Source organism: Lissotriton vulgaris, chromosome 7 (genome assembly GCF_964263255.1).
Source record: "Lissotriton vulgaris chromosome 7, aLisVul1.2, whole genome shotgun sequence".
NCBI lineage: Eukaryota > Metazoa > Chordata > Amphibia > Caudata > Salamandridae > Lissotriton > Lissotriton vulgaris.
In genome coordinates, this window is record NC_141695.1 from 696767916 (window position 1) to 696785707 (window position 17792).

Genomic DNA, 17792 nt, shown 5'->3' on the forward strand with positions numbered 1-17792 from the left:
CCTCTCCCACATGGGTGTCCCATTCCAGGAGTGACGCTTCTGTCACAACTGCCAGGTCTGCTGCTGACCCAATCGCGGTTTGTTAGCCATCATTGCAGATCCTTTGTAGTTCCCTCCGAGATCTGGACCATGTCGGAGAGCTTCCCCTGATGCTGCGCCCACTGTAACTTCAGGTCCCACCGCAGGGTCTGCATATGCCAGCGCGGGCATGTGTCACAAGCAGGATGAAGGAGGCCATGAGGCACAGCAGCCTCAGAGTCAGTCTCACCAAAATCCAGGACACAAGCTGAAACATCGGTTTTACAGCCTGAATATCCAAGACTAGCAGCCCCCGAGGATAGGCCCAAAACTGCACTGTGTCCAGACGAGCTCAAATGAAAGAGCGTTCGAGAGGGAGTCCAGTGTGACTTCAGCAAGTTAATAGTGAACCCCAGCAAATGCAATAGGTCCGCCATAGTCTGGAAGTAGGAGACAACACCCAGAGGAGAGCCCCCTTGATTTACAAAGATGAGCTGCTTCCACCGCCATTACATTGGTGATCACACGATGGGCGCTGGTAAGGACAAAACGAAGCACGCAAACTGAAAGTGCTTGTGGCCCACCGTGAATCGCAGGTAACACCTGTAGGCAGGCAGGACGGGAATGTGGAAGTATGCATCCTTCAAGTCCAACGCTACCATTCAGTCTCCTGGGTCCAGGGCAGACAGGAATTGAGCGAGCATGAGTATTTGAAACTTGTTTTTGAGTAAGATATTGAGAGAGCAGGTATAGAATAGAGCAAAGACCTCCGTTCTTGGGCAACAGATAGCGGGATTAACAACCATGACCAACTTCTGATGTTGGTACATTCTCTATAGCTCCCTTTCGACAAGAGAGCTGTCACTTACTGGCGAAGCAAGGAGAGATGGTCCTCCATCAGCCTGTCGCAAGTGAGTGGCATGGGTGGAGGGGTAGTCACAAGGGGAGGGAGTAGCCCCGTGGGACAACCTGAAGAACCTAGCGGTCTGACGTTATTGACCTCCAGTGGTGCAGGTTATGGTGTATCCTGCCTACCACTGGGTGCTCACAATGTTCGAGGACAAACTAAAGGGGTTTGGAGGCTGCAGCAGTAGGGGAAGAGGTGGACAGGCCCAACATTTGGCTGCCCAACCGAGGGTCTGTGGGTACTGTGTCCTCAGCCAAGCAGAGGCTGGGAAGCTTGCACGCCGTGGTAAATGGGCGGGTAAAGATGTGGCTGGAAGCCCCTTCCGTGACCGCGAAAGGCAGACTGGGTTTGGAAAGGGTCCATGGAAAGGCCCATGGACCTGGTCGTAACCCTATCCTTGAAGCACTCCAGAACTGAGTCCACTTTGTCTCCGAAGAGACTGGAGCCATCAAAGTGCATGTCCGTAAACAACGCTTGGACATTGCCAAAAAAGCCAGTACTCAGCCAGACATGGCCCCGTAAGGCCACCGACGAAGAAACCGATCTACCCTGTCGGTTGTTTCCAGCCCTCATCGAAGTGTGAACTTCGCAGCATCTCTCCAGTCAGAAATAGCTGGGGTCCTTGGGTTCTCTGGGATCATGGGTAGCACCTCCACAATCGAATCCCACAGGGGATGGGAGTAATGGCCCAACGAACCACTGTGCCAACCTGGTGGAAGAAACATTTTCTTTCCTAAGGGTCCAGCTTCTTGGATTCCCTATACGGTTGAGTGGTAGGGAATGCACCTGAATTTACAAAGGAGGTGGAGGCTTGGACTACCAAGCTGTCCGGGGTAAGGTTTTGGGTGAGGAAGTTGGGGTCTATTAGGGAGGGCGATGGCTGCAGGCTATACTCCTGTTCACAGGAGCCCCTGTGCAGGGTTTGGACCAATTACCCAGAAGCAGTTCTGAGGGGGGCCACTCCCAGCTGAATCACCTCTGTCAAGACGTTTGTCTTGACTGCCACAGAGGGTAGGCTAAGGTGCAGGACCTAGGCTGCCCTACTCACCACCCTTGCAAAAGAAGCCCACTCCACTGTAGTCACAGAAGGAGGAGATAGCATACCAGTATCTGGAGAGGTGTCCAGTCCGCTGCTGCCTACCAATTCCTCACACTAGTCAATGTTGGGCTCTAAGGGCAGGTATTCTTCAGGGTCCAGCGACCTTTCCCAATCCTCCCACAGTCCCAGACCATAAGAACAGGGTGCGGGCTCTGACCTGGAAGGCATGGCTCTGGTCGACGCATCTCCAGTTCTGTGTCAGGCTTAGGGATGAGAATGGGGGCGCCGCCATGAGCATTGGCGCTGGCAAAGATCAAGGTAGTACGACCACATCCATCTGTGGATCCAAGGGGGGGACCGGGGGGCAGAACCACCGGCAGAGTGCCAGGTAGAGCATCTCGACAACATGCAGGGCCCAAAGGTGTGCAAGTGGGAATGAGCCATCCTAATATGAGGCGCCTGGCCTCGTAGAGCTCCAGACGTTGGGCAGGGGTCACTCTGGCTCACGGAAACTCAGGGAGGCACTTAGCTGGCCCAGGCGCAGGCTCAACTGGGGAGCCAGGCCTCCAATGATGGTGCTACCTCGTCTTGTCTAGTGACTTCGATGGACGGAGTGAAGTCTCAGAACTCTTCGACTTCTTACTCTTCTTGCGTGACTTACCAGAAGATGACTTGGCGTGCAATAGATCCCAGGGTTGGACTGCAAATGCGTCAAGTCGTCTCCTTCTAGCATTGTGCAAGTTAAGCTAGCATTTGTGGCGCCATTTTGTCTTCAGACGCCATTTGTACTACGAAAGTAAGCTTCTGTCTCATTAACTGTCTGCCTCAGTGTGAGAAAGTGGCTCTATATATACTGGACCAAAGTAGGTATAGAGACCACAACCCCCAGAGGTATAACAGAGGTTAAAGTCAGGGCTGACCTTACTCTCTAAAGTGGTAGCTTGGTCGAAGAGTAAGGCAGTACCAGAGGACAGTGTAAAGCATTTGTTGTACACACTCAGTCAGCAAAAGGTTTCACACACTCAAGGACTGAACTCCAGGCCAATTGTTTTTATATCAAAAGATATTGTTGTTTTATTTTTAGAACCAACAGGTATCAAAATATACTTCTCTCAATATGAGTGATCTCAGATAATTACTTTGCAGAAAGGTAATATACTTTGTAAACACAATAGGTACAGGGGTAGCAGTAGGCAGCACAATTCTTAACACAATTTAGCATTGAGCTCAATGTTTTTTTTTCACTTAAATGCAGTTGATTACTTTATAGATTACTTTTGTAACTCCAGGACTGGATCCTAGATTCAGTACTGGGCTCTAAGCTGAAAACAGTTTAGGAAAAACGTTTTGGTTATTGCAATGATTTTGAAAGAATATAAAGGTATTTTAAAAGTTGACACTTAGAAACGTTTCAGTGAAAAACTAGCAATGTTATCCTATGGAAGGAAATTCAAGTCACAGGAAAAGTAGGTTATCGTTACTTTTGTAATCCAGGACTGGGCTCCTAGTACTGGGGTCTCTACCTAAGACAAGTAAGTATTTACGTTTTAGTAGTTGATACGATTTTTAAAGAAAATTTGTAATTTTCAAATGTAGACAGAAGACATTTCAGAGAAAAGCAGTCAATAGTTTCGTATGGGAGAAAATTCAGGTTATGGGTAAGTACAGTTCTCATTACTTTTGCTGTTCAGTACTAGGCTGAGAGGTACAGTACTGGCTCCTCTCCTGACTCCAGGTGAGTAATTCGTAATTCGTTACTCGGCTGATTTTATAGGAATACTTTAGAGTTTCAGAACTTCACACTTAGAAGATTTTTTTTTGCCAAACCAGTCAATGTTATCCAACGGCAGGAAAGTCGGTTTCCAGGTGAGTACTCGACTGGTGAAGTGAAGGTTCTGGGCATAGACTCAGGGGTCTCCCAGGGTCGGGTAGGTACAGTAGTAACACCCTCAGTGGCACAGAGGCAGCCGGGTGCAGAGAGAGTAGGCCTAATGCAATCCAATGGAGGGTAGGGGGCCTTCGGTTGGTGGCTGCAAGCAAGCAGGCGACGCGGCTGTGGGAGCTGAGCTCCTGGTCACTTACTCTGGGCAAGTGAAGAAGTAGAGTAGGGTAGTAGTTGCACTTCCAGCGGCACTCAGGCGGCTGGGTGCAGGGTGCTTTTCAGCCGTCGGGCACTCAATGTTAGCCAATGGGAAGGTTAAAAAGTGAACAACGGCTGCAGGCTCGGGGACAGATTCTTCAGGTGCGACCACTACTTCGAGAGGTAAGTTGGGATCTTGGAGACGAGGTAGGCACCCCAAAGGAAAGCTCAGGTGACCGTGGGGTGCCAGGTGCAGGGGTGTCTTTTGGTGTCGGGAAAGCTTACCCTCAGCTGGTCGCGGTTGGGGGGGTCCCTGGTTCTGAGGCTGCAGGCATCGTCTGGCTCATCGAGGAGGGTCTTTGGGCACTGGACTTCGGGTCCCAGTCGCTGGGGGGACGTCCTCGTGGTCTTGGATCGCACAGGCCGGGCGGTGCACAGTGGGCTGGATTTGTGGTTCCTGGCTGGCACCAGGGGTATTGCTGTTGGAGCAGAGACAATGCTCAGGGGAGTCCCAGTCTGTTAGAGGGTCAAGACAGGCAGGTCCCTCTGGGTTGTCCAAGGTTGCTGTCTGCAGGAGTTGCCGGGATTAAGCAGGAGCAGGTTCCAGGATCGACAGGCCGGTAGGGCTGGGGCCAAGTGAGTTGGTGTCGTCCTGTTAGCAGCTGCACGGCAGGTCGTCTTCTTCTTGATCTTTTCTTATCGGGATCTGCCAAAGGAAGGTTCAGGGTGCCCCTAAATACTGAATTTAGGGGTGTTACAGGGAGGGCAAGGGCAGGGACCACTAGGTCTCTGTCCTGTGGTGGGTACAACCCCTAGCCTGCTCCTCTCCTGTGGGTGGGGGGGAGGAGTCTAACTGTGATTGGGCAGGGCTCCCCATCTTCAAGATGGCCAGAGACCGGGGTTGTGCTTCACCTCGCCTCTCCCACCTGAGTGGTGGGGTTGGCACAGGCTGGCAGCCCCCCTTCCTGACGTAGGGTTTCCCGTCAGTCTTCCTGCCAAAGTGGGGGTCAGAACTGGTGGGGGCCAGTTGCCGAGTACAGCAAGTGGTCTGGAGAAGTTCACAAGGGCGGCAGAACTTTGAAGCTTCCCCCTGCCAATCCTGGGGGAGGAGACATAGCACCTCACCCAGGATGTGCATTGTTGCAGGCCCAGGAGAGCGGGGGCTCTCCACCCAGGGGTCCAGCAACATGTCTGCTGTGTGGTAGCCTAGGCAGCCTCTCAGACCAGACATGGATTGTAGGTTAGGATTTCAGGGGGCATCTCTGAGATTCCCTCTGGTGCATTCTACATTAAATCCCACACTGGCATCAGTGCGGGTTTAATGTGCTGTGAAGTTTGATACCAAACTTGTCATTCTTCAGTGTAGCCATTATGGTGCTGTGGAGTTCGTAATAACAACCTCCCAGCACCATATACTCTTAATGGCCTCACTACACTTACAGAGCCCAGGAATGGCCCTGGGTACTGTAGGGGCACAGGGCTCATGCACCTGGGCCCACACCACTGGCATAGGGCACCCAGCTTAAGGGGTGACTGAGGTATGCCAGGGCAGTGGGTCTTGTGGGCATGGCACACTGGGACGTGTGCCATGTCGACTCTTTGTTTAGTTCTGTACTTCTGTACTTAGACACTCAGCCTGCAAAGGCAGTGTGTGGGTGTCAGGGTGGCACAATAAGGGCTGCAGCCCCTAGGGGTCTTCTCTGGTCACCATGCCCTGGGAACCTAGGGGACCATTTACTAGGGGCTAAGTGGCCAGAGATGCCACTTGGGATTTAGTTTCAACACAGTTTTAGGGAAGGAACACAGGCCCTGGGTACCTGGTTGGCAGGAGCCCAGGGCACAGTCAAAGCACATCAGCAGTTCAGCAAAAAGTGCGGGCATTCCAACGCAAGAAAGATGGAACTTTCTCACACTCAGCGAAAAGCTACTTTGTGTTACGACTTTTTATCATATTCAAGGTTGAATCCTTATGCACTAATGAATAGCTTATTCTGTCTTCGCATGCCTTTCCTCTGTTGTAGCCCTGCTCCCGCACTAGAGAGAGTTGAGCTTGAACATGACAACATTGAAAATGAGATAACATGTACCCGTTCTGCAGGTGGCCTCTAATCCTTCTGTGCCTCCTTTGTCCATCAGTGCCTGAGCTGGAAAATTACATTCTGAGCGGGTCTTTAGGGGTGTTGGAAATGCATATTATGTTTTACCAAGTGTTCTGAAGTCAGTCACTCAGCAGCTATCTTGTGAGGCTGCTCAGACTGGACTCTACTGCAGCCCAATACCAATAAATAATTGGTTTGTATTCTCTAGTGTTTCACTGACTTCATTTCTTGTGGAAAGCTGAAAGGTGGTCGCAAGTGACCCGGTGACCTGTTTCAGGTCACTTCCTTCAGTTGACGCCAGAACAGGGACTTCATCAGGCTGACCTATCTTCGCCCGCGGAAGGGTGGGGAAGTCGGGTCAGATGGGCAGATCGGGAATCCCTGCATGATAGAACCTAGTACTCGCAGCTGCCTCGCCTGTCTGATCTGGTGGTGCCTCGCCTAGCGGTCATCCCGGCTGGGGTCCTGAAAGGCGAAACCCTTGGATATGACCGTTTGATCCGAAGAGTCGGCAGCGGACAATAACTTTGTTCGACATGTGTGCACCAGGTGAGTTTGTCCTGTTCTTTGTGAATATGGCACCATTTTGAATAATCTTGGGTATGGTCTGAAGATCATTTCTTGGCTTACTAAACTTGGTGGGTCTATGAACCGTTTCTATACACAGTGTCTGCGGACACTTTGCCAGTCAACATAATTAATTTGGCTTACTCTTGAAAATGCCTGGGGCTTGAGCCTGTCTTTTTGGTGCAGTCTCAGGACTGACTTGGTTTCTGAGGACCAAAAAGAGGTATCTTTGTGAGTTATTTATCTGTTACGAATAGTGAATGTGTCTTTTATTGAGATGCCTTGTTTGAGCAAATTGGGGTGTCTTGTTCTGCTGAGGCAAGACTGGAGGAAAACAACCTGCACCTCCGGAAGGCACCCCAAACTTTGATATGTATGCCAAGCACGGCATTGGCCCTATTATGTTTAGTACATTATGGCTCAAATATACGAGGGACAATGCCGAGCGGCAGTGGCCACCAACAGGTACCTTTGATGAACAAAAACTGAATTTCCTGCAGGATAAATTGTTTGCAAAATGAAGAAGGCAGTCAATGTTTGATTCTGTTCAGGTATGGTAAAAGGAAGCTAGGCAAAGGCGCATGAGAGCAGAAAAAGAGGCCGAGAGAGGGAAGATGCAGACAGTGACTCAAAGCAGTTATCGTATGATAGAGAGAAAATAGAAAAAAGTATAGAGTGTGCGGATAGAAAGTTTTGAATGCAATGTGACAAATCTTATGTCGCCCGAGAGGAAGGCGATACATTAGTGGAGGAGCTGTTAGATGCTCGACCTCCCCCTCTCTATGCCCCACAGAGAATATACCAGTTTGTCCCGACGCATTAGTCTTCCGTGCCTCCTGCTTCCATCTCTGGTTCTTCTAATCTTGACATGGCTGCTACGACACCTCCTGCACCTGGAAGAGGTGTGGCACAGCGGCCAAGGGACCTGACTCCAGACCACAGGGATTATGGTTCGATCCCCGGCTCCGGCGGCAGGTTAGCCCAGCACCATGTAAGTCTGGCAATAGCTTGCTTAATCTTCGAGACGACCCCCAGAGCTGGGACCCCTCTTTGGAGGTAACTGTGCGCTTTACAAATGCTGGCATTTACATTTATATATTTATATTTCTTTCTCTAGCTTCACATGCCGCGGATGCTATGGCTGCAAGTCTCCCTGCTACGACCATTGTTTCCACTCATGCTCTCTCTCCATCCCTCACACCCTCAACACAGCCATTAATAACGTTAGTCCCTGCCCCTTCATCTATTGTGTCTTGCTCAAATGTCTCTTACCCGACATTGCTGAGTATTGGGAGGCCGGTGTGTGGACCGGACAAAAGGAAATTGGGCAGCAGCTCGAGAATGAATGGGGCATGTGCAGATTCAATCTGATGTGGGGAATGAGGAGAAAATGATGGTGGCTAGTCAGGCCACACAGTGGGCCCGGAATCTGATTTACAGCGTGGAGGATGTGTGGAGTGTGGTGAATGATTATGAGCCATTTGTGCAGCAGCATGCCCTCAAGCATATGTCGGCCAATAGGGTTGTGGGAACAGTGTTTCAATAGTGTCGCATCACAGGTAATATATGACATCCGGGACCGTGTGTATGCTGCCGACATGGCTCCTAACAATGTTTTTAGTAATGTTGCCACACTGATTGGTTATCGAGGTAGGTTAAAACAGAAAAACTCAAAGACAGTGTCCCATTTTCCGGTGAGGGAAGTACATCCTATTTTTCGCCCCGAGATACCGGAGCTGCGTAATCAGCATGATGCCGTTATCAGACAGCGAGTAGAGGCCTGCTTTCAAGAACAATGGGTTTACACTCCATGGAAAAGGAGGGAGGTTTTAGCTCTCAAGGGTCAGTTGCCAGAACCCAGGAAAAATCTGACTGCATACTACAAAGAATTGACAGAGGTCATCTTCTCAACTGTGATGATGTGGGCAGATATTAAGATGTTTAAAGGTTTGTTGGTACCAGTGGATATTTGGAGGCAGGTGAATACACAGGACCATGTTGTGGAGTTGGGTGGCACTTGGGACAAGATCAGAGCATGGGATAAAGAGAGGAAGCCTGGTGAGGAGCCTAGGGCTGAGATACTAGCTTTGCGGAGTCTTATTATTACTTACATGCATTTCCTCATCCCACCTAGACGGGTTGATTTGGACAAGTTAGCATCATGTCGTCAGAAGAAAGATGAAAGTGTATCTGATTTCTTTACTAGGTTTGAAGGTGTGTTTTGGGGATTTCAGTGGGCAGGATTTGTCAATGGAGGTAGGAGTCTCATTGCTTGTTAACAGATTTGTTACGAACCTGCTTCCTGAGATCGCAACTCGGTTACAGGCTTCGGAGAGCACTTGGACTACAACCCCCCCCTTCAGTGATTTTGTGTATGGCACAGTATTATGAGCATATGGAAAATTAGGAAAAACAAAAGGTGGGGAAAAAGAAAAAAGAATAAGGTGTTGATGCAGCAGGCAGCTACCGGGAACAGCGGGGCCGTGGCACTGGTCTGGGCCAACAGTTGCCCCGCACTAGTAGAAATAGTGCACCTGTGGGCCGAACCAGTGTGCGCATTGTAAGAAGGAGGGAGGGACACTGGCAAAGTGTGTGCCCGGAGTTGTTACAGAAAGTTGTGGCCCCAGAGGACGAGGTCCTCATGGACGGGTCGTGGTGGAGGTGGTTGTGATGAGGTTCAGGCAGATGAGTCGTCGCTGAGTCGCTCTGACCAGAAGTATTTTGATGACCCTCGAGGAAGACAGTACTATCACGATGATTATATCAACGAGGTGACAGGGAGGTTTTACAGCTAGGACAGCCAGGGACAGGGTGAGGGACCAGTTCATGTACCTGTAGATCACGTGGTCCTTATGTCACAGCAGATTTGCACAGCTCGGTTAAAAAATTGGGGTAGATACATGTGCAATGAATAGCTCGGTTTCTCGTTCGCTGCTCCCCGGGGCAGCTTATCTGGCCAAAATAATGTTTCTGTCTAGTCGTGTTCTGGGGACAGGCAGAGGTTTCACACTTCATGTAAGTCGGTGCATGGTAATTTGGCACGGCACCCGGGGCAGAGCTAGAAAGGAGTCAGTTCCATCGACTGCTATTGCTGTCGGCGCAGGTAGGCCCAGCAGCCTACCACGAGTTTTCCGATCGAAGTTGTTTTGAGTCGAGACGATACGCAAAGAATGGGAAACCGCGAGATCAATAATAATACCGTCAAGGGTAGTGAATGGCGCATCGAAGGGGTCAGAGAAACGGTGCCGAACCGGAGCGCAGCAATACACATCCAAACCCGATGGAGTCAATGCCAATGCGCACTATCGCGTAAAGCAGGAGTCACCTACTTCGTGACTGCAAAACTTCTTCAAAGAAAAACAAAGTGCAAACATCGGACCCAACACTAGATGGCGAGTTATGCACAGCATGTGATCTACAGCTTACATGCCTCGAACATATTACTTTTTTGGAAAAGGTTTGAACATCCATCAAAGGGTTCATGTGTATGGAACCTTTGCCAAACATGGCAATAGAGAAGTTGGCAGTTTAAAGGCTGACAAAAACGTTGAAAAGATTTGGTCACCTCTACTTATCCACTAACCCGTTTGTCAGGTATTGGCTCTTTGGGAGTTGGTCCAATAGAAATTGGTTGGCTACACCAAATATTGGTTAAAACTATAAGAAATTGGGTTATTAGTTGACAGGGGTATGTACCAACCTCAAGTAATAAACACAATCCTCGTCAGGGTGAACCACTAAAGTCACTAATTAAACCTGATGCAATTTCCTGGTAGCCGTGGCACAGGGCTGCCAGGCTAAAATTAAAGGCAGTGCACAAAGTATTTATGCAGTACTAAAAAAGTAACAAAGTTAAAACACCAACACATCAGCAATCGCTTTTCTCTACCAGTAAAACCACTGTTAAGGCAAGAATGATGTATTTCCTTTCAAGAATTTTGTTTGGAACGGTTTGTCTGCCAGATATGCAAGATTATGGTTCTACGAGGCACCCAGTTATGTTTCAGTCGCCCTTCTTATAATACAAGGCAATAGAGGCTTCAAGCTCGGTTTTGGAACGATACTGCTGCCATAAGGGTGATCTTCAGCCACCAAAGATCTTGTAGTGATCTGATGGACTAGGCACCAAACAAATAAGATTTTGTCTCTCATTACCAAGACAGAGCTATACTTCTCTCATACATAGGCAAGGCTGGAGAACAATCAGTACACAGGAGGACATAGGCCTCTAGACTAGTGTGGAGCTGAATTTTGCTGGGTCATAAAAGTCAGAGCAATAAATAAAGAGGTCTTTAAATTCTGTATGTTATGTGTTAAATTAGCCAGTGCCTCAAAGACATATAGGATGTTGTTTTTTGCAATACACAGCAAAATGTAAATACCTGTAAATGAACTGTATGCACTTTTTTGTAATTCTGAAGAGTGCTGGAAAAAGATTTAAATAGGATAAAAACAAATCAAGGCACTTTACTTGGGGATGTACAAATGATAAATATTCACAGAAACCAGATTTCCATACATCATTTGTGCGTTACATTGTTTAAACAGTAAAACTGTATATCTGTGCAAATTTGGTGGTCATTTCAATTTAAAATGTTGCAATGCCTTACAACACGATGTTTTCGTTACATTAAAAAATCACCTTGCCTTATGTCCATTAAAGGGAGGTGGGTTGTTGTTTTTAAGTGGGTTGTGGTTCGATAAAGTTGGCGAACCACTGCTTAAGACAGCTAGTATCACCATGCCCATAGTGAATATCAATGCTGAAACCAAGAAGCAGCTTGATAAAGGTTGGATGTCATGGAGCTACTTACAACTTTTCCCACCATCACCAAAGGTCTACTTCCTCTCAACGCCCACAGACATGCAATAAGAGGCTCTTATGATCCCTTTTGCCTATAACTCCCCCGCCTCCCACTCCCCGAAAGTTGAAAGGTATGGACTCTGAAGTTAAAGCCTGCTGGCTAGGAATAGGCCATATCCCTAGGGAAACAGGACAAGCAAAAAGGCATTTTAGAGAAAAGCTTATCCAGTGAAATTTAGCAAGAACTACTTTCAAAACAGTCAAACAATAGATAACTTGTGTGTGGGCAATGTTTACTTCAGGAACAAAGCACATAAAACAGAAGTTCTGCTTAAGAATGACATGGCTGAAGTTTATGATTATTGTTATAAGGTTCAAACATAGCAAGTGGCCAGTTAAAAAGACATGATCATATTTTAAATAAAGGCTAGTTAAACAATGCAGATACAACAGGAAACAAAATATAGAAACGCTTTACCTTGTATGTCCCAGGGAGTCCCGCCAGATTGGCAACATGACAACTGGTTTAATAGCACACTCCAATATTGCAAGTGCTAATGCAAATTCTCTAGGTTTACTACACAATTGAACTGCTTTAATCCAGTTAGACCTACAAGATATTCAAAACAGTTTATTACGGAACAATCAAATATTTCTAAATACAATACAGTTATTCAAAAAGTAACAGTGGCAAACGTAAACATTACATTAAACACATGAATGGTCAGTCAACACCTTCCACTATTTTAACAGAGTCAAACAAAAACCAAGCAAAATGAGTTAGTCACATAAAACGATCACTAGCCACCTAGAATTCAAAGTAAAACAACAGCAGGAAAATTCTTAAAGGAATATAAATTTAAATTGGTCTACTTCTTTGAGCGTTTGCCAATAGAATGTATATGGTATTTAGTTGGGTATTGCTGTAGTATGGGGACACCTTGGCTGCTAGGGAAAATTTTCTCTGTGCTGATATTTCATGACTCCCATTGTTCATGACGAGCTCAGCTCGTCATCAGCACAGCTCCACTGTGCCTCATGACGAGCTCAGCTCGTCATGAGCATCGAAGGGGTTAAGGCACTACTCATTACTTTCTACCTCTCCATCCAGGATATAATTAGGATAGGTGACAGAAACTGTACATTTCAAGAGTATAAGAAAGAAAACGTAGATACAAAGTTCAGATAATGTGATGTGTTATTATGACAAGCAATACAAGCTACTCAAATTGAAAAAATAATACTGCTGATGCCCTTTATTAAATAGCTAAAAATACATCCTTAAAAGAGACACCCAGGTAAAAGAAACTCCAGTCTTCTTTTACCCAAATTCAGCATCAACAGTCACCACGAACAAAGATACAAGGAAGTTCTTCTGTTTTGAATATATTTGGGTTAGGGGATTCACTGGGATGTCAGTCACTAGACAGCCCCTTAAAGTTGCTCTTATGAGAGAAGAATGTAGGTACTTGCCTGTAACTCCAGCACTCCAACGTTGCCAGCTTTTATATATTTGCATGCTTCATTTCCCCTCAGGCTGGGAATCCTCTGCACGTTAAAATAGCAGTATACAGTGTAACAATATACAGTATATAATGTAAAATAGCCATAGGCCTGAAACATAGCATGTTTAGTAACACATCCACCTCATTTGGATGAACCCAAACTTCAGCCAATGAGGTGAAAGCTTAAGCACACCTACTCCCACTAGACGCCACCATTGCTCAGATTTCAAAGCACAAGTTTATGAGAATAGAATACAATAAGCCTCTGACCGGGGAGGAGGGAGGGTCGCATGTGAAAATATAAAAGATGCCAATGTTGGAGAAGTAGCTTTAATGGCAAGTAAATTTTATATGTTCACATGTTTAAATTAGAATAGCAAGCAGACCACATTATAGAAAAGTACAAAGTGAGAAGAAAGCTCACCACTAATGAAACAAGTTTCTCGGAAGTGCCTGTCCCACTGCTGCATCAGCCTCTGCATCCACATCTAGAAAGATTGCAATTGTTTATCTACATTTTGTTCAATACCGTGGGGATCAGGAGGAAAGGCGTAAGCAAATATTTTGGACCAACTGGTCGAAAGAACATTGCCCATCGTTCCCTGGATGCCAAAACCTGCTTTTGAAGGGAAGGCATTTTTGGTTCTCTGGAGAGCAAACCGATTGATTGAGGGGTGACCCCACAGATTGCAGATGTAATCCACCTGTGTCTGTTCCAATTACCACTCATGAAAACCCATTATTGGTCGACTGAGCGCAGTCGCCTGATCGTTTTGGAAGCCTGGTATATGTTCCACTACAATGTATATCCTGTGAGAAATCTCCCAGTTCAACAGCATCTGAGCTGTTTCAGAAAGGATCTTGAAACTTTTTGGGAGGGGGGGGGGGGGCGGTTGTGTTGTCTGTTCGCATTAGGAACGGCTGACCTGTCAATGTGGGGAGGAGCGCCATAAGCCTAGTCATATGGCGCAGTATTCCAACACAATGATGTGGAGCTTTTTCTCTGCATCTGACCTCTGGTAGAAAGATTCTGCAGGTGGGCTCCCCATTCGTTCATGGACACATCCATGGTGAGTAATAACCTTTCAATTATTGGTAGAAAAGAAAGACCTGTATTCAGGTTTTCTGGAATTCTCCACCAGATCAGAGCCAGTTTCAAGCGCCTTCTGACACGGACAATATCTTCCCTTGAGCCTTCCATTTCTTCTAATGCAAATCCAGCTCGTGCTGAACAGGTCTCAGAAGAAGCCTGCAAAATGGAATGAGACATGAGCATCTGTTCTTGGCATGTAGAGCTGTAGATTCACATACTATGCATACTTCTGCCATCTAGTGTTGGGTCCGGATGTTTGAAAGTTATTTTTCTTCATAGAAATCTTTTCCAGTCACAAGGCAAGTTGACTCCTCCTTTTGGTGATAGTGCGCATGGGCATCGACTCAATTGTTAGATTGTTTACCCGCAAGAGGGTGAGAATGGAGTATGTAAGTTTAGAGATGTACATGTGTATATAATGTGAATAATAACTGCAACAACCATAGGTGTCCGAGGAGGAGGGAGGGTGCATGTTAATGTACAACCCTACATGCCAAGAACAGATGTTTACAGGGTAAGTAACAACCCGTTCGAGGCATATGTGCCATAGATACACATGCTTTGCAGAGACTGCAAAGCAGTACTTCTCCCAAAGCAGTGACTAACCAGTGGATGTTACAGTAGTTTGAAAGTGTTTTTAGCACTTCTTGTCCTACATTAGCTTGTTGGCGTGCTAATACATCCCCACAATTGTGTTTTGTAAATGTGTGTGGAGTAGACTATGTAGCTGCCTTACATATATCAGTTACAGGAATGTTACCTAAAAAGGCCATTGATGCTCCTATTTTGCGAGTAGAATGTGCTCTAGGAGGTTCTGTTAAAGTTCTTTTAGCTTTAACATAGCATGTTTGAATACATTTGCCAATCCATCTTGAAATACTGGATTTTGAGATATCTTTTTTTTCCTGTATGAGGTGGAGCAAAGGCAACAAAAAGCTGTTTTCTGAAAATGTTTTGTCTCGTCAATGTAGTATAATAGTGCTCTTTTACCATCAAGTGTGTGTAGAGTACTTTCTGCTACTGAATCTTATGGAAGAAATGTTCTATTTGTACGAAGAACTATTGTATCTTTGTGAAGTTAAAAGAAGGGTTCTTCTAAGATTAATGTCTGTAACTCACTAATGCATCTTAGTGAAGTGATAACTATTAATAAGGCAACATCCCATGAAAGAAATTGTAATTCCCAATTGTCTAATGTTTCAAAAGTTGGGCCCATAAGTCTTGTAAGGTTCCAGATGGGTGCAAGTGGTACCTTGGTTGATATAATTATTTTAAGGCCTTCCATAAAGGCTTTGATGATAGGTACTTTGAATAAAGATAAATGTTGTTGGTTTTAAGTTACTCAGCTACTGCTGCAAGTGTAGTCGAATAGATGTGTAGGCTAAACCTGAGTGTTTTGATGCAAAAGATAAGCAATAATATTTTGTATAGATGCATCTAGACGATCAATTGAACTATTATAATATATGATAAATCTTTACCACTTTGCTCTAGTGGTAGGTTTTCTTGCTTCTGTTAGGATTAGATAACCAAACTCTATGACTTCAGGAGCCAAATCGCAAGGAAGAGGTATTTGGGATTTTAATGATCAACTTTTCCACGGTTCTGTGTAAGAAAAGTTGGTGTTATATAAAGCTTCTGATGTGGAACCACTGACAATCCCAACAGTGTTGTGAACCATGGCTGACGAGCCCATGTGGGAGCTACGAGATTAGTGTGAGATATGTCTGCCTGAGTTTCCGAACCAGAAATGGAAGGAGAGGGAGGGGCGGAAAAGCGTAAGCAAATATCTTTGACCAGTTCATCCATAGAGTATTGCCTTTGGATAGAGGGTGTAGGCACCTGGAGGCGAAGTCTGGGCATTGTGAGTTCTGTGCTTTGGCAAAGAAGCCTATTGGTGGAAATCCCCATTTTTGAAAGTACAGAAGGAGAACTTGTGGGTGAAGTTCCCATTCGAATATTTGTGGTTTCTTTCTGCGGAGGAGATCAGCAAATATGTTGTCTGTGCCTGGACAGTGTTCTGCTAGTAGATGGATTTTGTGATGAATTGCCCAACGACAATGGTCTGAGAGATGCATGACAGTTAAGGAGTGTGTGTGTGTGCCCACCCCCCCCACCTCCGGTTTTTGTATATAATACATTGTTGTCATTTTTTCAGTCCAGATTAAGATAACTTTCTTTACCAGGTGAGGTAGAAAAGCTTTCAATGCTAGTTAAACTGCTTGCAGCTCTAGGTAGTTGATGTGATAGTTCTGTTTGGAGTTCCAAAGGCCCTGAACTGAGTGTTGTAAATGTACCCCCCCACCCTGTGAGAGATACGTCTGTTGTGGGCACTACCTGTGAAATAGGGTTGTTGAACGACAGCCCTTTTCACTAATTTTGTGTGGTCCACCACTGCAAAGAGCAATGCGTGCGGCTGTCTACCAATACTAGATCTGTAAGCTGACCCTGCGATTGCTTCCACTGGTGTGCTAAGCATCCTTGTAGAGGGTGCATGTTTATTCTTGAATGAGGCACTGTAGCAATACATGAGGCCATCATCCCTAGTAGCTGCATGAATGTTCTGGCTGAGAGATACTGGCTAACTTGAAACTGTATAGACAGTCTGCAAATGTTGAATCCTGATTACACTGGGATATGCTAGAGCCATGTGAGTGTTTAAAATGGCTCCTAGATATGGTTGTGTTTGATTAGGCTGAAGATGGTATTTTTCAATATTGACTGTGAATCCCAACTGATGCAGAAGGTTGACGGTTATTTGAGTGTGATGCACACATTTGCGATGTGTGTTGGCTTTTAAGAGCCAATCGTCTAAGTATGGGAAGGCGTGTATTTGTTGGCATCTTAGATGTGCTGCTACTACTGCTAAGCACTTGGTAAATACTCTTGGTGCAGTGGTTACTCCAAACGGCAGCAATTTGAACTGATAATGATTTTTCCCTATCCAAATCGGAGGTATTTGCGATGTGCTGGGTGAATGGGTATATAAAAACAAGCATTGGAAATGCAATAGGTCTCGCACCATTAGAGTTAGTGCTTTTAGAATTGTTTATGGGTTTTTTTTGTAAATGTTTAGCATTTTTGTTTCCTGTAGCCAATGCTAAAGTATTACAAATAAAAAAAGCCATAAACATTTCTAAAAGCTCTAACTGAAATGGTCTGAGAACTATTGCACTGTGTGAGGGTGAGGGTGAGTGTGAGTGAGGGGTTGAGGGTGAGTGTGAGTGAGGGGTTGAGGGTGAGTGTGAGTGAGGGGTTGAGGGTGAGGTGTTGGGGTTGAGGGTGAGGGGTTGAGGGGTTGAGGTGTTGAGGGTGAGGGGTTGAGAGTGAGGGGTTGAGGGGTTGAGGTGTTGAGGGTGAGGGGTTGAGAGTGAGGGGTTGAGGTGTTGAGGGTGAGGGGTTGAGAGTGAGGGGTTGAGGGGTTGAGGTGTTGAGGGTGAGGGGTTGAGGGTGAGGTGTTGAGGTGTTGAGGGTGAGGGGTTGAGAGTGAGGGGTTGAGGGGTTGAGGTGTTGAGGGTGAGGGGTTGAGAGTGAGGGGTTGAGGGGTTGAGGTGTTGAGGTGTTGAGGGTGAGGGGTTGAGAGTGAGGGGTTGAGAGTGAGGGGTTGAGGGGTTGAGGTGTTGAGGGTGAGGTGTTGAGGGGTTGAGGGGTTGAGGTGTTGAGGGCGAGGTGTTGAGGGC

General features: G+C 46.4%; 1 protein-coding gene across 3 annotated transcripts in view; it reads right to left on the bottom strand.

Moving 5' to 3' along the window:
- BPTF (bromodomain PHD finger transcription factor) overlaps positions 1-17792 on the bottom strand; it is a 1660779-nt gene that overhangs the window by 1378163 nt on the left and 264824 nt on the right. For all 3 annotated transcript variants that reach the window (XM_086930929.1, XM_086930930.1, XM_086930928.1), the window contains exon 9: positions 11993-12124. In XM_086930929.1, coding sequence (XP_086787055.1) covers positions 11993-12124 — 132 coding nt within the window. The remainder of the gene's footprint in view (positions 1-11992; positions 12125-17792) is intronic.